Genomic DNA, 14,885 nt, shown 5'->3' on the forward strand with positions numbered 1-14,885 from the left:
TTGAAGATGTTTGGAACAGAAAATATGAGCAGGCTTTAAAACTTCTCATGTGAGGTGAGCCTGATTCCCATGTGGTCCCTTCATCTGTGGAGTGACTTTTGCCTCCATCAGTCCATTAGCAGCCTTGGCATCTGGTAGTGCTGTCTGCATCTGGGCCCCACCAGGATGTGCCTTACAGCAGGGTGAGGACCGGGTCATTCTCTTGGGCCTCTCCCCTCCCACCTACTCCTGAACCTCTGCCCTGTTTCACTTCATCACAGCCACATCATTCGAGCCAGGCAGAAGCAAGTGTGAGCATCTAGATCTGCTCCACACTCAGTGGGATGTGGCGCCCTTCTGTGTACCCCAACCCGTGGGGCATGTGCACGCACTCTCACAGAAACCTGCACATCATGACTTCTCAAGAGTGACAGTAGACATAAAATGACAGCCTCAAACCCCTTCCCCCCAAACTAAGACCCAGTGGATGGTCTCCTGAGGCCCCTTTAGCTCCTGGGCCCTGGCATGTTCCTGCACAGGAGCTGCTTGACAGACAGAGCCATTTCAGGCGGATACTCATGTCCTTTGGATTTCCTAGCTTCCTGTAAGCCCCTCAGAGGACAGCTCAGGACTCTCCCCTTCAGTGGGTCAGCACCTGCAACAGGCAGGGGAGCACATCGATCTCACCTGTCACTGTGTCCCCAGGCCTCAAAAGTGTCTGCCCCTGGTGGATGAACAGTCACACGAGTATACAGGTTGGTGTATACTGCTTTGCTACTTTAAACCAGTTAATATGCTTATTTGATATATGTTCTCAATCCCAAAATGTGAATACTAAAGATTCCTGGGGATTAAATGAAGTAACTCAAATGATACACTACATGCTTGATAATTAATTACAATTGTTGTGGTTAACTCCAAATTCAAGCAGTAGAAAGCTCTTGCTCTTGTATTTTCCAGTTCAGTGGCAGCCTTAACAATGGCACCGAGGGTAATCATTGGCTACTTTTAAGCAACTCTTACCATTTTCACTCTCCTTATTACTTCTGACATTTTCCGGCTTTTCCTTCTCTGCTGCCTCTTCTTTCAAATGCCGTGGTAGCTTCTTCCCCCTGCTCCCATCATAGTATCAGAGAACAGCAGGACATTATGGGATCAGGAAGTTTGCTAGGAGTTGCATTGCATCTGTAGACTGCTTTGGGGACATCATAACAATTAAGTCTTTTGATCCATGAACATAAGATATCTTTCCTTTTTTTTTTTTTTTTGTATCTTCTTTAATTTTCAACAACTGTGTATAGTTTTTAGTGTACAAGTCTTTTGTCTCCTTGGTTAAGTTTATTCCTGAGTATTTTATTCTTTTTGATGCTATTGTAAATAGAATTGTTTCTTAATTTCCTTTTCAGATTGTTCATTGTCCGTGTACAGAAACAACTGATTTTTATGTGTTCATTTTGTGTCCTGCAACTTTGCTGAATTCATTTATTTGTTCCAACAGTTTTTTTAATATGAAATTTATTATCAAATTGGTTTCCATACAACACTCAGTGCTCATCCCAAAAGGTGCCCTCAATACCCATCACCCACCCTCCCCCCACAACCCCCCATCAACCCTCAGTTTGTTCTCACAGTTTTTTGTATGGGGGAGGGGCAGTCTTCAGGGTTTTCTACATATAAGATCATGTCATCTGTGAATAGACTTACTTAACTTTATTTCTTCCTTTTCAATTTGGATGCTTTCTAGTTCTTTTTCTTGCCTAATCTCCCTGGCTATAACTTCTAGTACTGTGTTGAATAGAAGTGGTGAGAGGTACTCTTGTCTTCTTCCTGATCTTAGAGGAAAAGCTTTCAGTTTTTCGCTGGTGAGGATAATGTTCATTGTGGGTTTGTCACATGTGGCCTTTATTATGTTGAGTTTCCTTCTATTCCTGGGTTTGTTTTTTGTTTGTTTGTTTTGTTTTGTTTTTAGTATTTTTATCATGAAAGGGTGTTGAATTTTGTCAGATATCTTTTCTGGATCAATTGAGGTGATCATTTGGGTTTTTTTCCCTTGATTCTGTTGACCAGATATTTTTAGGGAGCTAAATTATATGCAAACTAAGAAACAAAGCCAGTGGAGCTTTGTTCACCTTTTCAGGAATTGGCTGGTCAGAAGATGGACATTTTGGCATTATTATTAAAGACCTAAATGTTAGACCCAACTCTGGCAAAAACCAATGAGTCCTTTGCTCTGTTAAATATTTTCTTTGTATTTCTCCTATTATTTTCCATTGTGTGCTGTGTACAAGTGCTAAATGTTAATTGGTTAGTTAGATATTTGAGCCCCCTTTTAAAGTCTGAGGATTCATAGTAACTGCCAATAAGAAATAGCTTTCCATATAAATGGTGAGTTAGTATGTTGGGGTAGAGGACACTGTTTTAAAGTCAACTATGAAAGAGGCAGGGACACAGCTTGAATTTTATTTCCATGAAGAGTCAGGGCTTTTTAATTTAGGAAGAAACCATGGAACTATGTGGATGAAATGATAATAATATCTGGGATGATTTGTTTTGAAATAACCTTGTGGGAGTGGGAGGGGGAGAAGGTGTAAAAATGAAACAAGAGTGACAATATGTTAAGTTCATTATATATTCTCTGTATTTTTGTATCTGTTTGAGATTTCTCATAATAAAAAGTTCAGAAAAGAAACTCAATGTAAATTAATGATGATGTTGCAGCTTTATATGGAAATACTTCATAGCCATTACAGTTAACACTTATGAAGAATTTTAATGATACGATATAAGAAAACCAGGAAGTCAGTCTTCCTAACAAGGTATATATGTGCATGTACACACACATATCTGTGTAGACAAAAATATTGGAAGGAAATTCAAACATTAATTGGAGTAACCTTGGTTAAGGTGGGATTATGGATGATTTTCGTTCTCTGTACTTTTTACAGTGAATAAGAGAAAAACATCAAGGTATAACTGACGTACAGAGTTATATTAGTTTCAGGTGTACAATGTAATGATTCAACATTTCTGTACATTGGTCAGTGCTCATCATGATAAGTGTACTGTTAATCTCCTTTATCTGTTTCACCCATGAAGAAAACAATTTCCAAAAAAGCTTTTTTGAAGGAAAGGAATCAAATCTGCATTGTATAATTTGGTCAAGCATTTTTTCTAGTTAAATGTTTTCCATGAACTCTGATCAGCGATTAGATAAACACCTATGTGGCTATTAATCTTGAGCTGTGAGCATGGTTTTGGCCTATACTGTCCTGTACTCTGCCCTGGAATCTGTCTTTGATGGGGTGTGTGCAGGTGAGGTCCTGGGCAAAAAGCAATCACCAAAACCATTTTACTCATTGTTGACTTCTGTTAAGCATGTCCCTTTTAACATGAATTTCCATTTGATTTTAGTGAATTGGATATGATCTCCACGAGGGTGATGGACATTAAGCTTCGAGAAGCTGCAGAAGGCCTTGGGGAGGACAGCACGGGTAAGGCCCTCACTTCCCCTGTTCTGAGAAGAACCCATGTTTGATTATGGGGCAGGGAGAGGGGCTGATGGAGCCAAGCTTTTGGGGTTCTGTGTGTGGAGAGTGGGGGTTCAGTTCACAATGTGTCCAAACACCCCACACCCTTCACTATGACTGGAGAGCACATCCAGATTATTTAAGGCCACTCAGGGCAGTACTCCTTTGCTTCTCTGTCACACACAGGGAGGTTTTAAAGTCATTTTCCTCATTCCTGGAGGCAAATCCGTCCCCATGTTTGGCTGACTTGAAAGCAAGGAGGAACAATTCAATGGAGTCACTTATCATCCAAGAACATCCAAAGAATCAGTAAGATGTTGGGAAAAGCACGATATGGCCTGATCATGCAGAAGAAATAATATTATCAAGACAGAGCCTTTGCTGTCTCTCTTTCATGGCTTTGATTCTCCTTCAGAGAACATTATTATACCCCCTACCAAGCTAAATACCAGGCTCCCTACCAAGCCAAATTCCATCATCTCATTACATGTTCTCAGTGTTACCTGATTAGGTAATTGGTTCACTGTTTTCCATAAATTGCTATTTGTCTAGACAGAGTTGCAAAATTGACCTTAAAAATTTTGATCTCCCCACAATGTACCTTTTTCTTAGGTTAGCCATTTATACTCCCCTTATCTCAGTAACAAAGATCTCCATCACTTTCTTGTTTAAAGTTAAAATGCTAAAAAGTAAAAATAAAGTTAAAATGCTAATAGTGATTTTCTTTGTTGTACTTTAGTGGGAACAGCTTCCAATAATATTAAATCCTAGATGCTAACCCTTAGCTTCAAATACTAATTTCATTAAAGAGTCTATTTCATATATTATAGGTAGATTTTCCTTATTATTCCATATTAGAACTACTTTTCCTCTGTCACATTTTGGTAGACACCAAATAAGCCTAAATATAAGGTGAGGTTTTAAAAATTAACTCTGATGGAGGCACCTGGGTGGTTCAGTCAGTTGAGCATCTGGCTCTTGATTTTGGCTTAGGTCTGAGCTTGGATGCGTAGGTCTTGATTCCAGGTTTGTGAGGTAGAGCCCTACATCAGGCTCTGTGCTGAACATGGAGTCTGCTTAGGATTCTCTCTCTCTGTCCCTTTGCCCCTCTGTCTCACTCTCTGTCTCTCTCTCTCAAATAAAAATAAAAAAATAAAAATTAATCCTGAGAGAGAAAATGGAATTTCAAAATTTCTCATATTACAGGATACTGAATTATTTCTGATTTTAAACAAAAAATACTCTTTGAAGAAGCATTTCATTAGTCATTAGTCTGAAACAACCTCCATAAATGCTAGTTTGGGATGGTTATGGAGGCTACCATGAAGAATCAGGTTTAAAAAAAATTTTTTTTAACATTTATTCATTTTTGAGAGACAGAGTGTGAGCAGGGGAGGGGCAGAGAGAGAGGCAGACACAGAATCCAAAGCAGGCTCCAGGCTCTGAGCTGTCAGCACAGAGCCTGATATGGGGTTCAAACCCACGGACCTTGAGATCATGACTTGAGCTGAAGTCAGACACTTAACCAACTGAGCCACCGAGGTGCCCCTTTGATAAATTTTTAAAAAATGTTTATTTTACTTTTGAGAGAGAGAGAGAGAGAGAGAGCGAGCAAGCATGAATGGGGGAGGGGCAGAGAGAGAGGGAGACACAGAATCCGAAGCAGGGTTCAGGCTCTGAGCTGTCAGCACAGGGCCTGACGTGGGGCTCAAACTCATGGACTGCAAGACCATAACCTGAACTGAAGTCAGACTCTTAACTGACTGAGCCACCCAAGTACCCCTATAATCAATTTTTAAAAAGAAAGAGAGAAATTAAATATTCTTTTTTTCTGAACAATAGTAAGTTAAGTTATTCAGGTCAACTCCTTCCCATTTAAAATTTGAAATTCTAGATAAGCTTCAACAAATGAGGTTGGGAAAACTGGATAGCCACATGCAAAAGAATGAAACTGGATCACTTTCCTTCACATATACGAAAATAAACTAAAAAAATCATAAAATTAAAAAAAATAAACTCCAAATGAATTAAGGACCTAAATGTGAGGCCTGAAAACACAAAAATTCTTGAAGCGAGCATAGGCAGTAATCTCTCTGACATTTTTCTAGAAATGTCTCCTGAGACAAGGGAAATAAAGGCAAAAATGAACTATTGATACTACATCAAAATAAAAATTTTCTGCACAGCAAAGGAAATAGTCCTTTCCTTTAGTCCAAAACTAAAAGGCAACCTACTGAATGGGAGAAGATATTTGCAAATGACATATCTGATAAAATATTAGTATCCAAAATATGTAAAGAACTGATACAACTCAATATTCACAAAACAAATAATCCAGTTAAAAAATGGACAGAAGACATGAATAGATATTTCTCTAAAGAAGACATACAGATGGCCAACAGACACATGAAAAGATGCTCAGCATCACTCGTCATCAAGGAAATGCCCACCAAAACTACAATGAGATATCACTTCACACCTATCAGAATGGTTAAAATCAACAACACAAGAAACAACAGGTGTTGGTGAAGATGTAGAGAAAAAAGAATCTTCTTGCATTGTTTGTGGGAATGCAAATTGGTGCAGCCATTGCAGAAAGCAGTATGGAGCTTCCTCAAAAAATTAAAAATAGAACTATCCTACAATCCAGAAATCACGCTATTGGGTATTTACTCCCAAAACACAAAAACACTAACTCAAAGGGATACATGCACCCCTATGTTCATTGTAGCACTATTTGAAATACACGAACTATGGAAGCAGCTGAAGTGTTCATCAATAGATGAGTAGATGAAGAAAAAGTGGCATACACACACACATATACACACATATGTGCACACACACACACACACATACATACATACAGTGGACTGTTTTTCAGCCATAAAAAAGAATGGAATCTTGGCATTTGCAACAACATGGATAGAGCTAGAGAGTATAATGCTAAGTGTAATAAGACAGAGAAAGACAAATAATCATGTGATCTCACTCATTTGTGGAATTTAATTAACAATACAAATGAGCAAAGGGGGAAAAAAGAGAGACAAACCAAGAATCAGACTCTTAACTATAGAGAACAATTTGATGGTTACCAGAGGGAAAGTGGGAGAGGGGATGGGAGAAATAGGGGATGTGGATAAAAGAGTATCATGATGGAAAAAAAAATAAAATGAGAAAAAATTTATCACTTATCATGATGAAAAAAAATGAGAAAAAATTCTAGGTAAGACACCATTTACCTCTTAAAAGTCTTTTTAAAAGTAAGAAATAAGATAGCCAGAATTGAAAGAGAAATGGTGATCTGCAGAGATAAGTGGTCATAGAAACCACTTTTGCCCTCAGATCATTGATCAATCTTGGAAATTTTGAATTTCATTTTCATGTCTTCATGGAGTGATAGATGAGAGAAAGGGTCAGATATCAAAGTACATGTCTGTACAAGGTGGGCTGTCTAACAGAAGACCCTCTTGACTCAAAGGTGGGAGCCCAAGGAGCAATAAAATCAGAGTAAGTGTGAATAAGAGGTAAAGCACCTCTTTATGGATTTGTAGCTTGAGTTTGTATCACTTAGGTAATTTAGAGAATCTCAACCCTTGAACTTGGCTAATATTATTCCTAGACTGGATGTGACTATAGTACCTTGTCGAATCAGACAATCTCTTTTGAAGAACAGTACCTCTACCTAGATTCAAAATACTACAGAAAATAATATTTTCAAAAAGTTCCATGACAAGCACAGTCAGTGATAACCACATATATAAAGCCATAGGGCACCATGAATGAGAAGCAGCATGTTCTAGGTTTAATTAGGTCTCCCCAAAAGTCATATATTGAAGTCCTGACTCCTGGCACCTCAGAATATGACCTTATTTGGAAGTTGGGTCATTGCAGATGGAGTTAGTTAAGAAAAGGTTATACTGGAATATGGTGGGCCCCTAACCTACTGTGACTGATCCCGTTATCAAAAGGGGAAATATGGACATAGACACGCACACAAGGAGAACACCATATGAAGATGAAGTCATACCAGGGTGGTGGCATCTACAGGACATGGAATGTCAAAAATTGCCAGCAAACCACCAGAAGTTAGAGGATGGAATAGATGTCACGGCCCTTTCAAGGAAGCAACCATGCCAATAATACCTTAATCTCAAACTTCTAGCCTCCAGATCTGAGAGGCAATACACCTCTGTTGTTTAAGCTGCTCAGTTTGTTCTATTTTGTGACAACAGCCCTAACAAACTGGCACACAGGAGAAACGGGGTGCCTGGATGGCTCACTTGGTTAAGTGTCCAACTTTTGGTTTCAGCCCAGGTCATGATCTTGTGGTTTGTGAGTTCGGGCCCTGCATCAGGCTCTGCGCTGGCGGTATGGAGTCTGCTTGGGATTCTTTCTCTCCCTCTCTCTCTGCCCCTTCCCCATTCATGCTGTCTCTGTCTCAAAATAAATGGATAAAATTTTTAATAAAAAAATACACAGCAGAAACAAGAGAAACATAAAAGATACACAAAAGAATCAAATACCAGAATGATCAAATATATGCTATAAAGCAATTGTGCATAGTAACTATGTTTAAAGATAATTTTAAAAAGTTTGAAAATATTTGGAAGGAACAGAGAACTATGAAAAGTGTCATAACACTCAGCCAGTGCTCTAAGGGAGATAAGTAAAAGGGATACAGATAGAAGGAAGAAGTGAAATTATCTTTATTTGCAGATGACATGATTATACAAAATATCAAAAAAGTACTTAGATCTCTTAAGCAAGGTTAGCAAGATTGCAAGATACAGGTCAATATACAAATATCAATTGTATTTCTGTATAACTAGCAGTGAAAAACTATAAAACTGAAATTTTTAAAAGTACAGTTTACAATAGCACAAATAAAAATAAATACTTAGGCACATATCTAACAACATGTATGCAGGATCTGTGTACTGAAAAAAAAAATTGTTTAAAGAAAGACCTAGGTCAACAAAGACCTAAATACGTGGAGTGATATATTGTGTGTTGTGGACTGAATACTTGTGTCCCCACATTCATGTTAAAATCCGAATACCACCATGTGATGATATTAGGAGGGTGGGGCCTTTGGGAGGTAATTAGGCCATGAGGGTGGAACCCTCAAGAATGGAATTGGTACCCTTATCAGAAGAGACCAGAGAGCTACTTGCTTTCTTTCTGCCACTTACAGACACAGTGAGAAGTTGCAATCAGCAACCTATAAGAGAGCCCCAAAAGAAGCCCACTGTGGTGCCTCCCTGATCTCGAACTTCTAGCTTCCAGAACAGTGAGCAATGAATTTCTGTTACTCATAAGCCACCCAGTCTATGGCACTTTATTATAGCAGCCTGAACGGACTAAAACTACATTTACAGATTGGACGGTTGTGTTGCTAAAATGTCAGTTCTCCCCCCATTGAGCTGCAGAATGGTGTGTTAGTACATGTGGGGTAGAATATACTGTTGCTACGTCTGCTGTGGAAGGCTGGACCCAGATCAGTGATCTACAGCAAGAATATTGACCAGTGGTCATTTATTTAATTTCCATGAAAAGTCAGAGATTTTTTTATTTAGGACAAAGCCAAATCCGTATAGATGAAGTGATAATAGTATCTGGGAGGATTTGCTTTGAAATAACCTGGCAGGGATGAGGAGGAGAAGAAAGAGTAACGATGAAACAGTCATAATCCCAGCAGGATATTTTTCCAACATTGACAAACTGATTTCAAAATTTACATGAAAATGCAAAATAACCAGAATAGTAAAAACAGTTTTGGAAAAGAACAAAATTGGAGGACTCACATTACCTGATTTCAAGACTTACTCATAAGCTACAATAACGAAGCCAAGCGTGGTAATATTGATGAAAAGGGTGGATGTGTAGAGCTACAATAGTGTCCAAAAATCAACCTATACAAATGTGGTAAGTTGATCTTTGACAAAAATGCAAAAGTGATTCAAGGGAAAGAGGATTGATTATCTTTTCAACATGGTTGAACATTTTTTCAGCATGGTTATCTTTTCAACATGGTGCTAGAGCAAATTAAACATCCAATGTAAAAAAAAAAAAACAAACTTTGACCTCTACTTCACAGATGATACAAAAATTAATTTAAAATATATCAAGGGCATAAATGCAGCACTATTAAACCTTTCAAAGAAAACAGAAAATATTTGTGACCTGGAATTATATAAGAGTTCTTAGAACACTTCAATGCCTAAATTGGACTTCTGTACAATTTAAAACTTTTTATCTATGAAAGACCCTGTTAAGAAAATGAAAAGACTTGCTTTGGATCCTGTGTCTCCCTCTCTCTCTGCCCCTTCCCCTCTTGTGCTCTGCCTCTCTCTCTCTCTCAAAAATCAATAAACATTTTTTAAAATTAAAAAAAAAGAAAGGAGGGAAGGAAGGAAGGAAGGAAGGAAGGAAGGAAGGAAGGAAGGAAGGAAGAAAAAAAGAAAACAAGAAGACAGAGGCACCTGAGTGGCTCATTCTGTTGAGTGTCTGACTTTTGGTTTCAACTCAGGTCCTGATCCCAGGGTTGAGGGATTGAGCCCTGCATTGGGCTCCATGTTGAGCATGGAGCCTGCTTAAGATTCTCTATCTCCCTCTGCCTCTGCCCTTCTCCCCTGCTCATATACACACTCTCTCTCAAATTAAAAAAAGAAAGAAAGAAAAAAGAAAATGAAAAGACAAGTCCAAGGCTGGGAGGAAATATTTATAAATCACCCTTGACAAGCGACTTGTATTTAGAACTCTCAAAATTGAACACTAGGAAAACAAACAACCCAAATAAAAAATAGGCAAAGGTTTTAAAGGATGCTTTACCAGAAGATACACAGATGCCAAATAAGCTCATGAAAAAGTGCTCAACACCTGTAGCCATTAGGTAATGCAAGTTAAAACTACAATGAGATACTGTTGTACATCTATTAGAATGGCAAAGCAAAACAACAACACATCCAACAGTAGCAAGTGCTGGAGGATGCAGGGCAGCTGGAACTCTCATACTGCTGTTGGGAATGCAAAATGGTACAGCCACTTTTGAAAATATTTCAACAGTTTCTTATCAAATTAAACATACACTTAGTCTGTGACCCAGCGATCCTGCTCTTAGGTATTTGCCTAAGAGAAATGAAAACTTACGTTTACACAGAAACCTGTACCAACTTTATTCATAATTGCCAAAAACTGCAATGAATCCAAATGTCCTTCAACTGCTCAATGTTTAAATAAAGTGGTACATCCCTACAATGGAATAGGGCTCGGTAGTAATAAGGAACAAATTACTGCTTGACGTAACTACATGGATTGTTGTGCTGAGTGAAAGAAGCCAGAATCAAAAGGACAGATACTGTATGAATCAATCTATATGACATTCTGGAAAAGGCAAAACTATAGGAACAGAGAAGATATCAGTGGTTTCCAGGGGTTAAAGACCGGGGAAGGGTTTGGATACAAAAGGGCAGGCTGAAGGGTGATGGTATAATTCTGTATCTTGAGATCATTATGCAGCTCTGTGTGTACCAAAAAGAGTAAATTTAACTTGTAATATTTAAAATAACTTAAAAAATTATATGCCAGATTTGAAAACCATCAAATGGATTTTTTTAGAAATAAGAAAAACTAGGGGCGCCTGGGTGGCTTAGTCAGTTAAGCATCTAACTCTTGGTTTCAACTCAGGTCGTGATCTCATAGTTCGTGAGTTCGAGCACTGCATTGGGCTCTGCGCTGACAGCATGGAGCCTGCCTGAGAGTCTCTCTTTCCCTCTCTCTCTGCCCCTCCTCTGCTCTCTCTGTCTCTCAAAATAAATAAAACTTAAAAAACTATTTAAAAAGAGAAATAAGAATAACTGTTACAATTAGAAACTTATTGGATGAGTTTAACAGCAGATTATATCAGCTCAGGATAGATTAATCATAAGAAAGTAGACAGAAAAGGGGTGCCTGGATGGCTCAGTGGGTGGAATGTGGAACTCTTGATCTCAGGGTTATGAGTTTGAGCCCCTGTAGGGTGTAGAGATTACTTAAAAAATTTTTAAAAAGCATACAGAATATAGAATAGAATGGTAAAATGATGGGAGGTACAGAAGAGAAGAGGCATAGAGATAAGTGAAAGGATGTAATGTACATCTGAGCAGTCTCAAGAGAGGAGAGAATAGCAGAGAATATTCTAGAATTGATTTAGAAAAAGATGACCCAATCCACAGATTCAAGAAACTGAATAAACCCCAAGAAGGATACGTAAAAGGAAAATCCGTGCAGAGTGAAATTATAGAAAATCAAAGACAAAATGAAAAATCAGTGTGAGAAAAAAAGATTACCTTCAAAGAAGCAAAAAGCTGATGACTGACTTCTCAACCACACAACAGAAGCCACAAAACGGTGAAATAATATTTTCAATATTATTGAAAGAATAAGTTTGAAAAACTGCCAACCTAGAAAATTATACCCAGGAAAAATATATTTTAGGAATGAAGGAAATATAAAGCGTTTTCAGACAAACAAAAACTGAATTTGTCATCAGTAGACCCTCTCCAAATCAGATTGTAAAGGAAAATTGTCCTAGATGGAAAGTCTGGAATACAAGAAGGAATGGTGAGCAAGGAAACTGAGAAACAAACAGATATATCTGAATGAACATGGAAGAGTTTTTTTAAAAGTGAAAACAAAATAGGACATATAAATAGGATTAAAGTATTCTAAGTTCCTTGTTTTGTCCCATAATAGAATACATAGTATGATTTCTAGAGCAATTACTGAAAAAAACAGAGATTAAAGACAGTTTACAAACTTATAGTGGGAAGAACAGAATAACTTTTAAAAGTCAGCTAATCCAAAGGATGGCAATAAAGGAGAGTAAGAAAAAAACACATAAGATGTAGTCTTGTTTTTATTAACGTATCAGTAATTACAGTAAGTATAAGTAGGCTAATTATATTAATTGTTCCAGTTAGACTTAAAGATCATCAGATTGGATTTCTACAACTCTAAGTCCTATATATAAAGATTCAGAAGAGTTGAGAGTAAAAGGACAGAAAAACATGTATCTTGTAAACACTAGGAAAAAGGAAGCTGGATAGATGCGTTAATAGCAGTCAAAACAAAATTTAAGGCAAAAAGCATCACTAAAGGTAAAGAGGGCCATTTCACAAAAGGTTCAGCTTCCCAGCGAGATAATAATTGCAACTTTCTCTACTCATTGTAATGTTAAAAGTTATGGAGAAGAAATTGACAGTTAAATAAAAATCTGCAATCAGAGTGGGTTTTTTTTTTTTTTTTTGAAAGAGAGTATGAGTGGAGGAGGGGCAGAGGCAAGAGGTTGAGAGAGAATCTTAAGCAAGCTCCAAGCCCAGAGTGGAGCCTGATGTGGGGCTCAGTCTCACAACTATGAAATTGTGACATGAGCTGAAATCAAGGGTCAGGTGCCTAACCAACTGAGCCACCTAGGCACCCCCAAGAGAGGATTATTTTTAATACATTTCCATCAGTAATTGATAGAACAAATGTATTTTAAAAAATTAATAAAGATGAAACATATTTAGACAACACAAAAAGTAAAGGGCTTGTCCTAATTGACATGTATAGAACATTGGCAGAAATACATGATTTTCAAGCACACTGGGAACATTTACCAATTTATGGTAAAGGCCATGAAGCAAATCTCAACAAATTTGAATGGTTTCAAATAATACAGAGCAATTCTCTGACCACAGTGCACTTAAGCTGGAAGTCAATAACAGAAAGGTAGTAAGAAAATCTCCAAGGGTTTGGAAATTAAGATCTACTTTCCTAAATAACCTCTAGGTCTAAGAAGGTATTATAATGGAAATTAGAAAATACTTCAACCAAACAACAATGAAAGTCTATCAAAACATGTGGATGCAGCTAAACAAGGTTTAGGGGGAGATATATTGCCTTAAATGTGCCTTAAATATAAAATGCCTTAATAAAATAAATAAATGCCTTAAATATCAAAACAAAAAAGCCTAAAAATTAATTAGCTAAGTATTCATCTCAAGAAGTTAAAAAGAAAGCACAGTACCTGAAGACAGTAGGAGGAAGGAAAGAGTAAGAACAGAAATTGACACAACAAAAAATAAACATGAAGTAGAGAGAATTAACAAAGCCAACTTTTTTTTAAAGGCAAATAAAGTTGACCTCTGGTGAACTCATCAAGGAAAAATGAGGCACAAATAATTAATACCAGAGCTGAGGAAGGGGGTTTTATATCAGGTGGTGTGGATGCTAAAACAATATAAGGATATTATTAATAACTATATGCCAATATAGTGAAGTTGAAAATTTAGAAAAAATAGGCAAATTCCTAGAAAAACGTAGCCTCATAAAACAGATTCGAGAAGTAGAAAATCCAAATAGTTCCTATAACCCACTAGAGAAACTGAATTTAACAGCCTAGCAGTGAACAAACCTAACACGAACAGGCCCCAGTTGGATGGCTGACTAACCAACCACTGCAATTCAGACAAGAGTGTTACCTTCTGGATCTTTGTAGCCACTCATTTTTAACCCGGAAATACCATGTTTGACTGCATAGGGTAATAAAGCTGCACTGTGTATTCAGACCTTCATGGATGCAAACCTATTTATCAGCTAGGCAAAGGTCAGATGGTATCCTAGCAAATGCAGCAAACTCTTAAGAGTCTTTCCAAATCATAAACTGTCATTGAGAACCATCAGTTAACAACATAAGCATTATGTGATTATTAAGGTAAGGAAACTTCCACTAGAAGTTAAGAAAGTTTGGCTACATGTAGGATTGATTTCCCTTTGGGCAGGGATCTGCTCCCCCTAAGGTAATATAGGGACCCCAGCTAGAGTAATCCTAAGTCATTCTGCACATTAAGGCAAGATCATGTAAACTTCCTAAGGGGACATTCATATAAATGTAAAGATCCTGGGGTGGGGGGCAGTTAAAAAGGAGTTCAGCTCACAAAATTATTCACTTATAAAACTAATAAATTGTTTCAGCAAATGTTCAGAATATGTTAGACAGTACCCTGGTGATCTCTGATGTTGCATCCTTCTGCTGTTAGTTCTCATAAATATTCAGAAGGAGAGGAATGAAGATCCCTGAGCTGCTAATGTGATGTCACAGGATCCTGGAGATGATAGAGTTTGTGGTTGAGACTAAAGGAGGCATCAGAGAAGAGATAACGAAATGTTTCAAAGTGTTGTAAATTCTAACAATCCAGGAAATGTGGCAGAGTGGGACTCAGTGTTTCCACCACAGTTTGACATGTTTTTTTCACCCAGAGTTGTTAGCTCCTCCTGGCATCGGGCACTCCAGTGAGCACCAGGAGGCTGGCCCTCCTCTGTCCCTGGTGTGCATGTTCATGCTAAATGAAGCAGTTG

At 37.8% G+C, this 14,885-nt stretch overlaps 1 protein-coding gene across 2 annotated transcripts in view; it reads left to right on the top strand.

Annotated features, from left to right (window-relative positions):
• Nucleotides 1-14,885, top strand: part of CRACDL (CRACD like) — a 139,233-nt gene that overhangs the window by 75,429 nt on the left and 48,919 nt on the right. For both annotated transcript variants that reach the window (XM_030310434.1, XM_030310433.1), the window contains exon 2: nucleotides 3,391-3,470. In XM_030310434.1, coding sequence (XP_030166294.1) covers nucleotides 3,401-3,470 — 70 coding nt within the window. In that variant the 5' untranslated portion in view covers nucleotides 3,391-3,400. The remainder of the gene's footprint in view (nucleotides 1-3,390; nucleotides 3,471-14,885) is intronic.

The sequence above is a fragment of the Lynx canadensis genome, chromosome A3 (assembly GCF_007474595.2).
Source record: "Lynx canadensis isolate LIC74 chromosome A3, mLynCan4.pri.v2, whole genome shotgun sequence".
Classification (NCBI taxonomy): Eukaryota; Metazoa; Chordata; class Mammalia; order Carnivora; family Felidae; genus Lynx; species Lynx canadensis.